Source organism: Hipposideros armiger, unplaced genomic scaffold (genome assembly GCF_001890085.2).
Source record: "Hipposideros armiger isolate ML-2016 unplaced genomic scaffold, ASM189008v1 scaffold_10, whole genome shotgun sequence".
Taxonomy (NCBI): Eukaryota; Metazoa; Chordata; class Mammalia; order Chiroptera; family Hipposideridae; genus Hipposideros; species Hipposideros armiger.
The window spans coordinates 7,329,055-7,346,714 of NW_017731360.1; the positions used below are offsets into that span (position 1 = coordinate 7,329,055).

The window sequence follows — 17,660 nt, forward strand, 5'->3', positions numbered from 1 at the left end:
TGGCAACCCAGCTCCAGGTTGAGCTGTTGTTCAGCATCTTAGCTGTAGAGGGCAGTGTCACTGGCCCTCATATGTGGGATCCGAACCGGGGCCATCTGGTGTCCCAAGCCAGCTCTTAACCACCGCGCCACTCGGCCGGCCCAGTATTTGTAACTTTCTGAACACACGTGCTATTTATATTTGGTGCAATTCCTCAACATAGTTATGCTGTTTTTATTTATGTAGTTTTCTCTGCTTGAGATCCCCTTTTCTCCTCATCCATTTAGCCACTCCCTCATCTTTCAAGCTTCAACCAAAGTATCTTTTATCTCTGGTAAACCTTTCCCTTATTCCGGGGAGCCCTTTTTGTAAAGATTTGGTGTCCTTTTTTTTTTAATTTTTATGAGTTTGTTTGAACCGAATTGATGACAGTTACTGGGAAGCAGGATCTCAGATGCTTTTCAGGGTGTCCTTTTTTAATACTACATTTTATTGAAGCATTCAGCTCCATGTTTTGGAGTTGAATATTTACTTTTTCCTTCACCATTGAGTGCTGGGAAGCTGTTTCAGTAATTGGATTCTTGGGCTTAAGTCCAGACCTACTGAATCAGAATCTCCAGTGATGAGATGCAGTTCATGTATTTTAAAAAAGCACTCCCTGGTGATCATTATGTATACCTTTGTTAAGAACCACTGTGGTCCTCTTGAAGAATCTTTCAGCTTTGTATCTTCAGCACCTGGCAAATAGTATGTACCTCACAAATGATGAATGAATACATTATGTCATCAGGGCATATTGAAGAGACTTATTGAGTGTAGCGTTTTATTTTGAAGAGTATTAAGATGTCATTTTGAATTGATAAGGTAAGGTATAAGGTGTAACAGAATGTAGGGTCTTTTGAATACTGAGAGGTTTGTGGGCCTAAGATAAGGAGCCAGTAGGCATTTTTTGAAGGACTGCATTGAGCTTTTAAAGTAATTGCTGTCAGCTATGGTTTTTTGCCTTTTTTTGGGGGTGGGAGTTGGGGGGGAGGAGGAAGGATTTCTTGAAACCATATCAGATAGGCAAATAAGGGGCTGTAGGAACAAAGTTTACTTTCCATAATTAGTAAAGCATTGAAACTTTGTTTCTGTTCCCAGTTACATCACATATTGGAAAACCGTGCCATATCTGTTTCAACTTTTCAAGGTTCATTGCTGTTCTCAGAAGTGAATTTTGTCCACTAGGATAGTTGAAAAAGATAGTATCCTTATAAAGATAGAATGAAGGTTGTAATTTACCTCTTTATTGCCAATGGTGAACTGCTTTTAAGACTAGTGACTCATTTTTCCCATATAAAGCTTTTTAAGAGATGCTGTTTGGGTTTAAGATTTCTATTGGGACAGTAAAAAGTGCAGAGTGTGAATATTAAAATGCAGAATTTTTGTTCTATATTATGGTTGTGGATTTTCTTCTAAGTGGAATTTTAAAAACAGCTTTGTTGAGGTATAATTCACATACTTTACAATTCACCCATGTAAAATATACTGTTCAGTGGTGCTTAGTATCTTCAGAGTTGTGCAGTCATCACCACAGTCAAATTTTGGAACATTTTCATCACCCCAAAAAAGAAACCCTGTACTCAATACTAGTCACTCTCCACTTCCCCCATCCCTCCATCCCAGACAACCACTAATCTACTTTCTGTCTTAAAGTGGAAACTTTTTTTGATAGTACAAAAAAGTTTTCAATAATCTGTTTTCAGAGTTAACTACTTTTAACAGTTTGGTGTATTTTCTTCCAGACTTTTTCTGTGCATATATAAATACAGATTCATGAATGCGTAGTAGTTTTAAACCAAATGGGGTCATCCTCTCTCTATACACTGTATGGTAGTCTATTCCCCCTTTATATATTGTGGCCATTCTGTCAGGTCAATAAGTAACCTCTGTATCCCTTTTAAGGGCCATAGTGCATGGAAGTGCAATCATTTGTTTTGACTGATTTACCCCAGATTGATGGACTTTTAGGTTGTTTTCAGCTTTTGACATTCTAAACAGTGCTGTAATAAACAACATTGTAGTTACATTTTTGTACTCTGGAGTAATTTCTTTAGAAGTAAAATATTACATTTACAAAAGTGAAATTGACAGATGAAACAAAATGTATTTAAAAATTTGATACATATTTCCACATTGTTCTCCAGATAGATTGGACCAATTTAAATTTCCAACACTGTATGAGTGTTCTTTGTGCATTTTTTTTATGTTGGTGTATATATATTATTTTCCTAGATGGATAAGATTTTTTAAATGTATTTTAACTTCGTTTACTGTGTCTTTTGCAATTCAGAGATTTAAAATGTATGTAATCAAAAGTGTTGATTTTTTTGCTTTTGACTTCTTTAAATTTATCCTCTTAGGTCATCATCATCCCTCATCCAGTCTCCAGTGTTTCTTGTAATGTTTTTATAGTTCTACTTTTATGTATATATATATTTTTTTAAAGAGTTTTTTTTAATTGGGAAATTGGGGGGATGGGAACAGTGCTGGGGAATTGGGGGAAGGGGAACAGACAAGTTGCTGTCGTTTTGTTCTTCAGTCTAGTGTGGAGGACGTTGCTTCACTGGCCCAAGTTGACACCATCATTGCGCTCTTCCCGGGCGAGGCACATCAGTCGCTGGCTTCTGGACGGCCGCTCACTGTGGCTGCTGGCTGCTGGCCGCTCATGCTGGCTGCTGGCTACACACGGTAGCCCATGGCAACCCACTGCCACAGGGGCTGCAGCCTATGCTGTCGCCAGCGACTCATGGCATCCCAGCTCCAGGTTGAGATGTTGTTCAGCATCTTAGCTGTAGAGGGCAGTGTCACTGGCCCTCATATGTGGGATCCGAACTGGGGCCCTCTGGTGTCCCAAGCCAGTTCTTAACCATTGCACCACTTGGCCGGCCCTACTTTTATATTTTCATCTTTAATTCATTTGGATTTTTTTTCTGTGTATTGTATAGGCAGGAAGTAGTAATGTAATTTTACTTGTCTCAAATGGGTGACTAGTGATCCTAGCGCCATTTATTAATTTGAAAGACCTCCTTTAAATAAATTAACTCTTCTTATATTTGTGGATCTATTTTGACTCATTTGTTTGATGTATTTATTTTTACTTTAGGGCTGGAATTTTCTTTACAAATAATTTTTATTGAGGTATAAGCAACATAATAAAACGCACACATTTAAAATGTATAATTTGATAAGTTTTGACATCAAAATATTCACTTGTGAAACCATCACTACAATCAAGATAATGACAGTTCCCATCTTCTCCAGAAGTTTCATCAATCGTTTAAAATTTCCCCCAGCAGCAAGCACTGATTTGCTTTCTGGCTAGGTCTAGACTTTTCATTATTGTATTAGAATGACATTAAAACAGTTATTTCTAGAGTCACAAACATGCCCTGTCCCCCAAAGTTTTGACTTGCAGTTGCATTTGATAGAGTGCTCCTCTCTGTATCTATAAAAGTTGCTCCCTCACCTCCTTAAAGTACTTTTCTAAAATGTTACCTTCTCAGTGAGGCTCTTCCAGAATATTACTGAAATTGCAGTTCTGTCCCTCCTTCCTGCTTTAATTTTCTCAGTAGCTTTTATCACCATTTCGTAATTTTCTGTACTTTCCAAAATGTGTACAGTGAGGATTTACTGTTTTTAGAATTCAAAATTACCTAAAAGCCATTTTTAATAGGAAAAAAACATGTGTTTTGATTTTTAAATCCAATTTTAAACATCCTGTGGTATTCATAGTTTCCAAATTGAAAACCTAATAAATCGGCCATATCTAAAGTCCCTCTCAACTCAAAGAGGGAAAACTTGCATGCATCATGACCTCAGTAATACAAACTTATGCGTTAAGAGACTAAAGACAGTTGCTGTTCTCAAAAAGGAGCAAATGAAGGTTTACTGTTTGTATAACATCAGATGGGCTTCTGTAAAGAATTAAACCACACAAATTAATACATACCAGTACTTATAAGATTAAATTCTGCCTCTTCCCTAATATTCTATCTCTTGATTAAGAATCATTTTGATTAGTACATTTTTTTTTTGAATTTAGAGGAGCTAGAGCTCTTAAAGTATTTTCTCTCACAGATGTTTTGGATTTGTGTATTCCGTACTATCTTAGGATCATAAAATCCAGAAGGAGCCATTTGATATGCTTGGTAGCTGCCCTGTTAATGTTGCCGTGATTTATCTAGATAGACTTACACACTACAAATTATAGAATGTTGAAACAAATGAGGAGTGAGGGTTAGTGTCAAGGCCGCTGAATGGATGAAGACATTTTCTAGGCCTCCTGGCTGAAGACCTTTTAGATAGAGGACACCCCCGTCTCCTATGCCAACTGTTTCTATTGTAAGTGATCATGAACTGTTCAACTTGAGAAACTTTCTCTAGGAAATGATTGCCTTTGTTATTGTACCAGTTTGTACCCTTTACATTTAAAAACATACCAAACAGCTTTGTGGATATTTGTTAAAACAAGGTTCATTTTTATTGGTCAAGGTAATTTTGTTTCTCAATGTTATAGGTGAATTAAGGACTCTTTCCATTTCCATTGCCTAATTCCATTCTGTGTAACCTCATAAACAGTGATTTAAAAATAAAACGTTTGGTCAAATGTCCTTGAAAAAGGACAACAAAATTTTATTTCCCCCCAAAGATTTATTGGGGAATTGGGGAAGGTGAACAGCCAAGTTGTTGTCTTTCAATCTTAGTTGTGGAGGGCGCAGCTAACTCAGCTGTAAGTCCAGTTGCCATCCAGCTGCCTGTCGGCAGCTCGCGGCCGCTCAGCTCAAGGTGCCGTGTTCAATCTTAGTTGTGGGTGGGCGTAGCCCACTCTCCCATGCAGGAGTCAAACCGGCAACCTTGTTGTTAGGAGCACGTGCTCTCATCAGCTGAGCCACTCTGCCATCTATTGGCAGCTCAGTGGAGCAGGTGCAGTTCACTGGCCCATGTGGGAATCGAACCGGTGACCCTGTTGCTCAGAGCTCGTGCTCTTAACCAACTGAGCTGCTCGGCCAGCCCCCAAAGTATTCTTTCAAGCAAGGTAAGAATCATTTTGAAGAAGCTGGCTTGAGAAGTCCCATTTTTGCTATTTTATTAGTTCTAAGACTAAGAGTAATTTCTCACATGACAAATATGTGTATGTAATGCCTGTCATGTTTTTAATAGTATGGGTGTTCCTTTTAGGTAGATAAGACAAACTAAACTACCATGGCTCTTTTGATAGTGCAGTTTTGCTACTTAGTGGGAGCTGTTTCAGGAGTTGAGGAGAGAGCAGTAAAACGTGTACCATGGTCTTTGAACTTTAGTCAACATTTCTTCAAATTAACTAGAGAAGCTGTCTTCGCATGAGTAATGTGTCCACTCACCGCCCCCAATGCACAGAGACTATACTATAGGCAAGCCTTGTGGTCCATAGTTTTTCCTCTGAACTTATTTTTCAGAATTGGTAGTTTTCACTGGTGGCCTAAGTTATACATCTATTAAAAAATATTCACTATTTTATAATTTGTAGAAAATTTATATCAGTGGCTATGGAGGTCCGTAATTTGTTTTTGTTCACAAACTATTGTTATGGTAGAAATTCTTAGAATGTTTTTATGCCTACGATTATATGTACATTAGTGAACACAAGGGATGACAAGTGAATCTCAAAACATTTGATATTGGAACTTTGGAAAAGCCGTTTTTGTGCCTTTATTTGTGGACAAATTTGTTACTTTACATTACTTTATTTGTTACTTTACATTACTTACATATAGTCTTTCTTACATATATCTGCTTTCAGAAAGATTGTGCCTGATTCCAATGACGGCAGATACATTAAATTTAAGTTCAGTTTTTGAAAGGATACTTACAGATTTGCCACAACCTGATTTTAGAGCCTTTGGATGAACATTCGAATGATTTTTTTCTTTTTCTTTTTCTATGTCATCTGTTGAGATTGGTATTTCGGAATGAAACTATTTAGTTAATGAAGACCTGTTGATGTGTTCCTTCATGTGCAGATAACCACTTTTTGATACAAATATGATCTTCTGTATAATTTTGTAGGGGAGCCTCTTTCATGTTTTTGGAATTTGTTCTTTTGGAAGTCAGGAATATGCCATTGAGATAGATGACGATAGATATTAGTTTCCAGACAAGCAGAGATAAGATTTATCATTAACTTAAGTTTTATACTTTTTATTAGGCTCTTTGATATCGATTAAAGTTTCTATATTTAAAAGGGCCTTTGCCTTCATTGATTTCAGTTTGATCATGATTGGTGAAATTAAGAAAAAAACTGACAACCAGCAATCGGGAGGTTTTTGTATTTAAAGGTAGCTAGCTAGTATCATAGGTTTTGAAAATATATTTATTCTTTTTACTTTCTAAATTGTTTCTTTTATGTCTAGGAAGTGCTGACAGTTACAATACATGAGGTATATATATTCTGGTAGTCTGGTAGCAAAACAATTTTGATTACTTAATTATATTGGGTTGTCAGAAAAGACATACTTTTCCTGTTTTTCATTGCAAAAATGCGTCATGACTTTTCTGACAACCCAATAGTTTATCACCTGGGTCTGTTAAACCATCTTAGCAGAATGCCATCAACACATTAGATAATCTGTAACTTTCATAGTATTTACTTTAATCGCTAAAGGCAGTAGCAATTTTAATGATAAATAAAAATAAGAAAATGAAAGTGCAGCCTAATCCTGGCTGTTGTGACTTCATTTCCCACCCCCTGTATCCTGGAAGAGAGCATAAAAATAGCATAGTAATCATTTGCTGGAACAACAACTGTTTAACCTAGGTGTGCTGGAGCTTTTATGCTTGCCTGTGATGGGAACAGAGAAGTGGTCAGGGGATACAGGCCTGAATTTGAATTCCACCTCTGATCTTTATCAGCTATATGACTTTGGTTTCCTCATATATAAAATGGAATAATGTCTGTTTTGCAGTACAGTGTCTTGAAACTAGCAAATGCTGGTATTTAGTGTTGTTAGTGACAGTGAATAAATAAGCGTGGAAAATTCATAAATAAGATGATGTAGTAGGGTTTGTGGCCGCTTAAGCCTAGAGTAGCTACCCCCCCCCCCCCCGTAATCAAGACGGATGCTGACTTATTATATTTTATTTGAGCAGTGTAATAACTTTTTGTGTTTCTTACAAAATAGGGATAAGAGTACCTGCATTTTCAGATTGTTAGGACTATTTAAGAGAGCTCACTTTATTATTTTATATAATAAATATAATAAAGAATATATAGGGTGAGGCCTGGCACAAAGTAAGTCTCAGTGAATATTAGGTGTTATTGTTTATAATACAGATATATAGTGAAGCAGAAGATGCTGTGGAACAGACTTAATAGGTTATTTTTCCCTTAATGACTAAATTCAAATTAGGCTAATTCTCATATTCCGTTTCCTCTTCTCATTGCTCAAGTTTCTCCTGCTTTTTGCCTGGCTTTTTCTCACTGGTATCTCCTTCCCGTAATGGTTCTTGGCACCAACCTTTCTGCTCATATTGTTCTGGATCTATGTTTGTGAAATGGAGCCATCATGGTCTAGGCTTGCCTGTGCAAAAAATCCTTCAGGAGAACAAAGAAAGGTAGGTGTGGAGGAGATAAGTGCCTGACAATTTTAGATTCAGTGATTGAGGAAATAAATATTCCAGTAAAGGCAGTTTTAGTCTCAAGGTATGGAAAGCGATTCTAGTTAGCAAAAATTCAGGGCATTAAATGAAAGAACACAAGGATTCTCTCTGAACCCCAGAGCAGGAAATACATTCGTGGGCTTCCTGGGCACTGGGAGGCTTTCTGTTTCTGTGGGAGCTCCGTAGTCTCTTTTCTCTGCTTTTTCCAGCACATTTTTTCTCTTCTCTGTGTTGACTGTCTTCTGCTTATTCACCAGGTTATACTTGGCCCCAAATGACAGCCACAATTGCCGAGTCTTTAGGAAGTTTCAGTTTCAGTTTATTTCTCCATAGCTATCTGGCCCAGATGCTGAGAGAGGAATCTGATTTGGTCAGTTTATCATTTACCAGGTACTAGGGGAATACTTTTGGTATAGTTGCCTGTGGCCACAGGTGGATTGGAATCACGAAGTTGCACTTTTTTTTTTTTTAAGATTTTTATTGGGGAATTGGGGGGATGGGAACAGTGCTGGAGAATTGGGGGAAGAGGAACAGACAAGTTGCTGTCGTTTGTTCTTCAATCTAGTTGTGGAGGACGTTGCTTCACTGGCCCAAGTTGGCACCATCATTGCGCTCTTCCCAGGCGAGGCAGATCATTCACCGGCTTCTGGACGGCCGCTCACTGCGGCTGCTGGCAGCTCATGCTGGCTGCTGGCTACACACGGTAGCATATGGCAACCCACTGCCACAGGGGCTGCAGCCTACGCCGTCGCCGGCAACTCATGGCAGCCCAGCTCCAGGTTGAGCTGTTGTTCAGCATCTTAGCTGTAGAGGGCAGTGTCACTGGCCCTCATATGTGGGATCCGAACCGGGGCCCTCTGGCGTCCCAAGCCAGTTCTTAACCATCGCGCTACTCGGCCGGCCCTCCCTCTTTTTTTTTTTTTAAATAAGATTTTATTGGGGAATGCTCTTAACCAGCTGAGTCACTTGGCCGGCCCCCGAAGTTGCCCTTTCTTGACTGGAGTCTTTAAACGTTCTGTTATAGAAAATAATCACAAAGTGTTGGTTTGTTGGGCCAGCCGCGTGGCTCAGTTGTTTAAGAGCACAAGCTCTGAGCAACAGGGTTGCCGGTTTGATTCCCACATGGGCCAGTGAGCTGTGCCTGAGCTGAGCTGCCGCTGAGCTGCCAACAGGAATGGCTCAGCTGGTGAGAGCACGTGCTCCCAACAACAAGGTAGCCGGTTCGACTCCTGCATTGGATGGTGGGCTACACCCACCCGCAACTAAGATTAAACATGGCACCTTGACCTGAGCAGTTGTGAGCTGCCAACGGGCGGCCGGATGGTGACTGGACTTTGAGCTGAGCTTGCTGCGCCCTCCACAACTAAGATTGAAGGGTAACAACTTGGCTGTCCCCCTTCCTCAATTGCCCAATAAAATCTTTAAAAAAAAAAGTGTTGATTTGTTGAATTTTATTTTTCTAAGTGCAGTGTATAGTTCTGAGTTACTCTTATTTTAAAATATAAACTTCCAGTGTGATTTAATAAATACCAACTCAGTGATACCCTTGTGTCTGAGTTTGGTTCTTCTTTACAAGCAACAGAACTGGTCTAACTGGCTCAAGTAAAGGGACATTCATTGTAAAGACACAGTGAACAGTTAAGGGACAGTAATCTAAAGACAGGAATGCTAGCAAAGTAAGGCCGAGAACTGAACCAGAATTCTATCAAAGCTTCATCTTCTTTAGATCTTTTATTCTGGATAGTCTGCCATGATATCTGCTTTATTTTGTTCTTTGAGGTTTAATAATCTGCTTGAAAACCTGATAAGTTATAATTCATAAAGTATTTGAAACATTAACTTTTTACGTTTGGATACCTTTGCGCCTAAGTCAGTTTCATTTTTTTTCCTTTGGCTGTAATGTTGACTGGCAAAAAGAAGAAAATATCTAAATAGAGAGGTGGGAGGAGAATCAGGAGGCCATAGTGTTATCGAAGTCAAGGAATGAAGAAATTTTAGAAGGTGACTTCACAGATTTTTTTTTTAAATGAGAACTGAAAGAACATGGGCTTGAGCCAGTGATTATTATTATTTTTTTTAAAGTTTCCTAGTGGATGAGAATGGGTTTCCCTGAATTGATTTAGCTGGGAATTGAGAAGAGAGAAAAATGGATGTACTTTGAAATGCTGTTTTAGAAAATAAGTTAGATGTTCACATGATGTAGGTACTTGTAACATACTGACTATGGAAATGCCGAAACAGGGAGAGCCTCCTGCACCCCCCACCCCACCCAAGGAATGAGCAAAACATGCTTTGTACTTAAGAGTAGGGAAAGAAGGGATGACTGTGTGAAGGAGGCATTTAAGTAACTTAAAGAGACTAACCTAGGAGGGGGATATGGTTGAATAAGGACGGTTTGTCTCATTTAATCATAACAAATTTGTTATAGTGACCGATGTTATCTCAGTTTTACAGATGAGGAAACAGTGAAGCGTATACCATTAGTTGATGATTCTGATACGTGTATGGGACATTGGGTATATATAGTAAGTAGGTCTTCTCAAGGGGTGACAGCTAGGGCAGGGCCTTTAGAACATGTTTCTGAAAGATTTGTTAAGTGTTGCTTTTGCTTAATTTTTCATTTTCCAAATGTGATGTATAGTTCTGGGTTTATCTGTTTTGATTTGATAACTTCCTAAGTGGTAAAACACCAACTTAATTTGCTAAATTATGGTTCTTGTTAGGACAGAATCCCTATTAGGAGAAGGCAGGTATTGAGGCTTACTAAAGAAAGTTCTGGGAGCTGGGAAATGGAAGGGAAACTCAGAAGCATAGGTCAAGTTTGTGGATGATGTCCTTGGGTGGGATGGAGACAGGTAGGTCAGGCACTGAAGGGGTCATCGCGCTTTGGCTTTTTAGGGAGTGGGAGATGCCTTTAAGTGAGGGGCAGCAGTAGAGGAAGTCCTTGATGGGCAGTGAGCAAGTTACTTACATATTACTGACAAGTAGCGCAAAGAGAAAAATAGGAAATAGGTTTGTGAAACTGAAGGAGATAGACAAGATCAGTTAGTGGAAGGAAAGTCTTAGAGACATTTAGCAAAAGTGAAGGAATTAGTAGTACTGGAAACTAACATTAACCGGCCACTCAAATTGAATTCTAGAGAAAGGGGAGTTTGAGGACAAGAACTTGAAGATTGTTCTGTCTTGATGGAGCATTTACCCTGATTATAATTTATAGCCAGCGTTTCTCCTTTATAATAGAAAAGACTTTTTTGTTAACCTGCGGAAAATATTTCTTACAATCCTTTGTGTCTTCATTCTTTGATTTCTCTTGATCGCTGAACATCGTCTTCTGATCATTAGTTTTGTCTCCTAGGAAGAATTTTGTATGAAGAGTTTGCCTGGTGTCTGACCATACCAGGTGTAGCTCCCCCAGGTATAGCTCCCATTTTAAACAATAAGTTCCTGACCAGTTAAAAACAGTCTTGTGAGAATGATTTGATTTATTTGGTCTAGTGAAGTATGGGCAAATGGCTTAAAATGGAGTTTCTGGCTAGCAAAGAAAACTTCACAAAGTGAACTTGCTTTCTCAACAGTTGTCTACAGGAGGTAGGAGGGTAGTATGCAGAGGTAGGAGAAGAATGTTTCATCCTTTAAGTGAGGCAGAGAGAGACACCCTCAAAGAGGGAGGGCTGGAGGAGAAGAGAGAGGACTAAAGAGAGAGAGAGAGAGAGCAGGCCTGAGAGAGTGAGTAAGCAATTAAGTGGTCAGAGAATGATGAGTGGGAAGATAGAATAGAAAGGAGAGGAAATTGTTATAAGGGGGGATGGGCAATTTTAAAGGTAGGGCAAGGAGATAGTGGAAAGCAAAGGCAAGAGCAGCAGAGCATACCATACTCTTCAAATGCTGCAGCGGAAACCAAAGGTACTTTTATCTGGGGGCGGAGACTTCCTGTGCTGCCACAGAGGTAGCTTGGTGATTAAGAAAGGACAGTGCTCTTTAAATGGGAAGACCTGGATTTAGATCCTACCAATGCCATTTGAGTACATACTCTTCCCTACTTAACAGTGGTTGGGGAAGTCATTTCTGTGAGGCTCAGTTATTTTTTTTTTTTTTAAGATTTTATTGGGGAATTGCGGGAGGAGAGTTGGGGAGTCAGGGAAGGGGAACAGACAAGTTGCTGTCCTTTTGTTCTTCAGTCTAGTTGTGGAGGATGCCGCTTCACTGGCCCATGTTGGTATTGTGATCATTGCATTCTTCCTGGCTGAGGCAGATCGGTCGCCGGCCATGGGACAGCCACTCACGGCAACGCACGCCAGCTGCCGGCCACTCACGGTAGCTTATGGTAGCCCACTGCAGCTTATGCCGTCGCCGGCGACTCGGCAGCCCAGCTCCAGGTTGAGCTGTTGTTCACCATCTTAGCTGTAGAGGGCAGTGTCACTGGCCCATGTGGGATCCGAACCAGGGCCCAGCTGCTCAGAGCTCGCGCTCCCAAGCCAACTCTTAACCAATGAGCCACTTGGCTGGCCCTGAGGCTCAGTTTTCTAATCTCTTAAATGGGAATAACAACTGAGATTGTTGTGATAATTACATAAATATGCATATTGCATGTTCTGTCTTCCCTTATAACTCCTACATTTTCCTTGGGAAATATAAATAGAAATTCCACATTCTTTTTTTTTAAACTGAGCCATCCTGCCACCTGTTGGCAGCTCAGCGGCTGCTTAGCTCGGGCCGGGCATCGAACCGCTGTTGCTCAGAGCTCAAACTCTTGAGCGAGCTCTTAACCAGCTGAACCACTCGGCCGGCCCCTGAATTTCCAACATTCTTGGTTAAAACTTTGATTAGTAGATTTTTGGATTTTTAAGAAATGCCTAGCTGTAGTTAAATGTATGATTAGTATTCCACAGAAAGAGCTACAGAGCTTCTTGCATTGGATTTACGTGCTTTGTAAATGTTAACTCTGACCTGAAGGCTCAACACCATTTCATGTAACATTATGTAGAGCTTCCAGCTAACATCCTGTCCTCAACTCGTCCACCATCCCCACCCCCTTTTACTACTTATGGTTTAGGAGCTTGTTTAGTGTGCTTACCTTAACAAACACCTTACAATGTGCTGATCATACCTTCTATTTCAAGGTTTTTTCCAACTGGTTTACCACAATAACGCCTTGCCTCCATGTCTTTGTCCTTATCTGGCTGAATTTTAGCTTCATTTTGAACTTTATAAATTTACATTTTTAGCAAACATCCCAAAGCTGTTACATCTTCGTGACACAATATATCATGTGTAGTGTAGCATCAGCTCTGAGTTTTGAACGTATGTGGTTTAAAACAATAATGCAACTGAATTTTTAAGTGGTCGGTTCAGTTACATTATGATTATTGGGTGATATACAGGCAGCATGTTAATACAACCCTTATGTTGATTCCCTGAGCTGTATTCTAGTCCATGCTCTCCATATTCTTCCTCTCCCTGCCTGGCCCTAGCTTGACCTCCTTTGTGTTTCGCCACTGGTAGAAACTGTACGCCTGTGATGGGAGGTAGTACTGATCAGATGAGGGGGTTTGAGAGACTCCTGCTCCAGAAATCAGTCGTCTTTCTTAGGTAGGCAGAATAACCTTCCTCTTTAATAAACAAGGGGCTGTACTCCAGCCTAAGGCAGCAGAGGTGTGTTGCTGCTCATAACTGGGAGGACCAGCAGACCATTGGACAACTAAGGGTTTTTGAAGTATGTTTGCTTTGGATAATGGACTTCACACTTCATTCTTGAGTTGAATGTTGCCTTTTAGCAATGACAATGGAGATGAGTTAATTGAAGCTGAGAGATTATTGTGCTGTGGGTAGTACGTTTAATAAATGATAGGTAGAGTTTAGTTTGAAGGGATTCTTGTGATATCTGCTATTTTTTCCCTCCTGGTTTTGAGATTCTAGGAGCCTCCAGAGATCTTCCAGCATGGAGAAATGTTGGGGAATGCTATTATATAGTTTGTAGTACCTTCCTTTCCCTGAGATTTATCAAAGAAAACTAGGTTGGGTGAAATGAGTGCCCTAATTTATATGTTCATAGCTGGGGACAAGCACTATGGTCTGACTCAGTAGCCAGGTTTTAGGCTACATAGTCATCTTTATATGTCATTGCCGGTCAGCATGTTTGTCTTTATGTATTAAGTTAAAATAAAATGTGTGTAAAATAGCTAGCAATTCTCATGTGATGGAATTTGCTTTTTCTTTTTCTGGATTGTGTGTTTTTCATGTTTTGAAAACAAGGGAATGGGCGGGGAGAAAGCAGGGGTCATTGCTGAATGTTTAAAGGTAAGTGAATGTTTAATCTTAATCACTTGAAAATTGTTATTGTCTTTGTCAATATATGAAAGTCAACGTAGAAATGCTTTTCAGTTGTGTTTAATGTGTGTATAAAATCCAAGATGCTAACTTGAAACTTTTCCCTCCTCTATTCTGAATAGGTACGTTCTATGGATGAACTGAATCATGATTTTCAAGCACTTGCTCTGGAGGGAAGAGCGATGGGAGAGGTAAGTGCACTGGTGTGTCAAAAACGTGGGCCTGTTTTTAAGGGAAGGTTGGAGCTGTCTTTTCATCAAATGTGTCTGAATCTAGTCTCCAGAAGTATGTGCTTGCTTTTCCTTGTTGCCATCCTCATGATAGGAATGGAATATTGCAGAATTTTGCCAAAATGATCTCATTATAAGAAGAGTGTTAACCTTAGTCTAATGTCCTAAAAGCAACCAAAATATGAGCACAAATCACTGAGTATTATATTAACCAGTTAGCTGTAAATTGAGGCGTTAAAATTTTACAAAATTTTGTATGCATCAAACGTCCTTACCTTTGCCTCAGTTTCCAGTGGCTAGGTTCTTTTGCAGTGGAAGGGAGTCTTAGATTGACTGTCAATCAGAATATGTTGATAACCTATTTTTAGAGTAATGTCGTTTTTGAGGAAATTGTTTAGAGCTCTATTGTGAAGAGGTTGTTAGGTTTCTGGTGAAATAATTCCAGAAGATAGAGGCACGAGCTACCCTTACGTACATAGAGTTCAGAAACAGGGATTTTGGTTTATTATGTTTTAAATTTGCAAAAACAAAATTTACTGTTATCCATTGTATCGATAGGGAAGATAGTCATTCTGTTGATCCATTATATTGATAGGGAAGATAATTCTAATAGAGGGGGGTATAGACTAAGTACAGCTGATGCCTGGTGATTCTAGTTGTTGACAATAAGAATGTATTGGTGATAAGGTAGAACGTACAGTTTGAATTAATTGCTAAAAATGTCACAGGTTCATACTTAGAGGCATTTACTTGTGATTCTCTTGTTCTGGAGAGTAACTTCAGGCTTTTTCTTCTGTTTTATTTTTTTGTATATCTAATACTTAAAATTTCCCACATCTATTTTAATGTTTTAAATGGTGGGAAAGAGCTGTATTCTGAATTATTTTATATCATTCATTGAATACTTTGGTCTTTGGATTTAGCCAGTATTCTTTGATCCAGGCACTGTGCTAGGTTCTGAGGATTCAAAATTCAGATAATTCTTTACCTGATTTATAACAAATATTCACTGACTGCCTTTGTGGTTAGATATTAAATAAACTCTTATGGTGTTTTGGTCCTGAGATTCTTGTTTCTTTTGTTATAAGATTTTGTTTCCAACTTGACTGAATTACCTTGGGGTCAGAATCCAGTGTCCTATCATCTTGGGTTCATGGGTTTTTGGTCTGTTCTTGTTTTTTCCTAGAGCTTTAAGAGAAGATTGGCAGGTGTCCTGTGCCTGCCTAATGTCATTGAAACAGTACACATCAATAACCAACCCTATATGGTTATTGGGTAAAAGATTTTCTAAATTCTGTAACAAAGGTTAAACAGAAAGTTAACAGATGTATCTGATATTAAGTGTAGCCAGGGAAACCACATTTATCTTCTTCCTCACTCCTGAGATTCTAACCTGGTCATCTCCATCAAAAATCTAATCTAATTAGTTTTTAAAATTAATTACACAAAATAAAAATAATGCCCTGTTGCGTTTTGTCAGCAACACTTCATGATCTCTAAAAACTTAATTCTAATTGAAGAACAGTGAACAGAATTGAATAGAAAATGAGTTTTATTTAAATGACAAAAATATTTTTCAAATCATTTTTTTCTTCCAAAAATGCCTCCCCACCCCAATGTCTCCAAACCTCACCCTCCTGTTTTTTTTGGAAATGCCAGTTTTTGATATGCGTATATAATTTCTCAGACCTCTATGTAAGAAGAGTAAATAACTAAACAAAATGCTTTGCAACAGTAATGCAGTGTCACTTTTCCTTCTTTCCTCATTATGTATTCACAAAGTAATAACTATCATTTGTTGACCATCTATTAGGCAAATACTAATGGGTTTGCATGCGTTATCTCATCAGTAACTATCAGGACAGTGCTATTAAGCAGGTAAGGAAAAGACAGAGAAATGAATTAATTTGCCCAGGGTCACGTAGTAAGCGGTGGAGCTGGGCTTCTGACCTGGCTTTCTCTCCACAGCATGTGCCCTTAGAGTAAATGAAACCAATACTAGTAAAATAATTGATAGTAAAAATTTCATTTTAATAAGCTTTATAAAAATTGATTTTAGGGGAGGATTAAAAAAATGCTTAATATACTGCCTTCCAAAATACAGATACTGAAGTTCTTTTTTGAAAGCACATCCCACTGTATAGGCACAAAGGGAACAAACTAAACATGGAGTAAAGTTTATGTACTGAAGGAACTCTAGATAGCTGAGGAAGCAATCGGTGCATGTGATGACAGAAAGAGTGCAGTTTTTTCTATGTGTGGTTCAAGTTTAGAGAAGGGAGTGATCAGTATTGGTAGGACTAGTTTGTTGGTTACTTGATTGAAGAAGGTATAAGACTTGGGACATGCCTTTTAGTTTAGTTAGGATTTGCATAGGTGCAGGCTGGGAGAATGTGTTTTGCAGTGATAAAAGGGAGATCAGCACAAAAGAGATATAAAAATAAACTTTTATAATAAAATACAGTACAGCTGCAAATTAACTTCATTAAATTTCCTTCCCTTTAAGCAGTAAAACATCTCTGGGAGGGGATGTATATAAATATAGTCTTTACCCATGTAAACACTAAAATTTCAAGTAAATTGCATGGACCTTTAAGCTAGGCGTGGTATATATTTTTAAAGATTTTATTGGGGAAGGGGAACAGTGTTGGAGAATTGGGGAAAGGGAACAGACAAGTTGCTATCCTTCATTCTTAGTTGTGGAGGGCGCAGCTAGCTCAACTCCAAGTTCAGTTGCCATCAGGCCGCCCGTCGGCAGCTCGTGGCTGCTCAGCTCAAGGTGCTGTGTTTAATCTTAGTTGCAGGTGGGAGTAGCCCACCATCCTATGCAGGAGTTGAACCGGCAACCTAGTTAGAAGCACGTGTTCTTACCAGCTGAGCCATCCTGCCACCTGTTGGCAGCTTAGTGGCAGCTCAGCTCGGGCGCAGCTCACTGGCCCATGTGGGAATCTAATCAGCGACCCTGTTGCTCAGAGCTCGTGCTCTTAACCAACTGAGCCACTCGGCCGGCTAGCCCATAGGTGTGGTATGTTTTTGCTGCAGTTATTTTATATGTGTGGGTGGGTGTGGGAGGGAGGAAAAGAAAGAGGGATACCTCATTAGGGTATACAATACCTACGTTCAAGAATGTATGAATCTGGGCCGGCAGAGTGGCGCGATGGTTAAGAACTCGCTTGGGACACCAGAGGGCCCCAGTTTGGATCCCACATATGCGGGCCAGTGACACTGCCCTCTGCAGCTAAGATGCTGAACAATAGCGCAACTTGGAGCTGGGCTGCTGTGAGTCACTGGCGACTGTGTAGGCTGCAGCCCCTGTGGCAGTGGGCAGCCAGTGTGAGCGGCCAGCAGCCGAAGTGAGCAGCCGTCCAGAAGCCGGCGACTGATCTGCCTTGCCCGGGAAGAGCGCAGTGATGGTGCCAACTTGGGCCAGTGAAGCAACATCCTCCA

At 39.6% G+C, this 17,660-nt stretch overlaps 1 protein-coding gene across 8 annotated transcripts in view; it reads left to right on the forward strand.

Moving 5' to 3' along the window:
* Positions 1–17,660, forward strand: part of PUM1 (pumilio RNA binding family member 1) — a 140,003-nt gene that overhangs the window by 21,854 nt on the left and 100,489 nt on the right. For all 8 annotated transcript variants that reach the window (XM_019660020.1, XM_019660039.1, XM_019660046.1 and 5 more), the window contains exon 3: positions 14,106–14,174. In XM_019660020.1, coding sequence (XP_019515565.1) covers positions 14,106–14,174 — 69 coding nt within the window. The remainder of the gene's footprint in view (positions 1–14,105; positions 14,175–17,660) is intronic.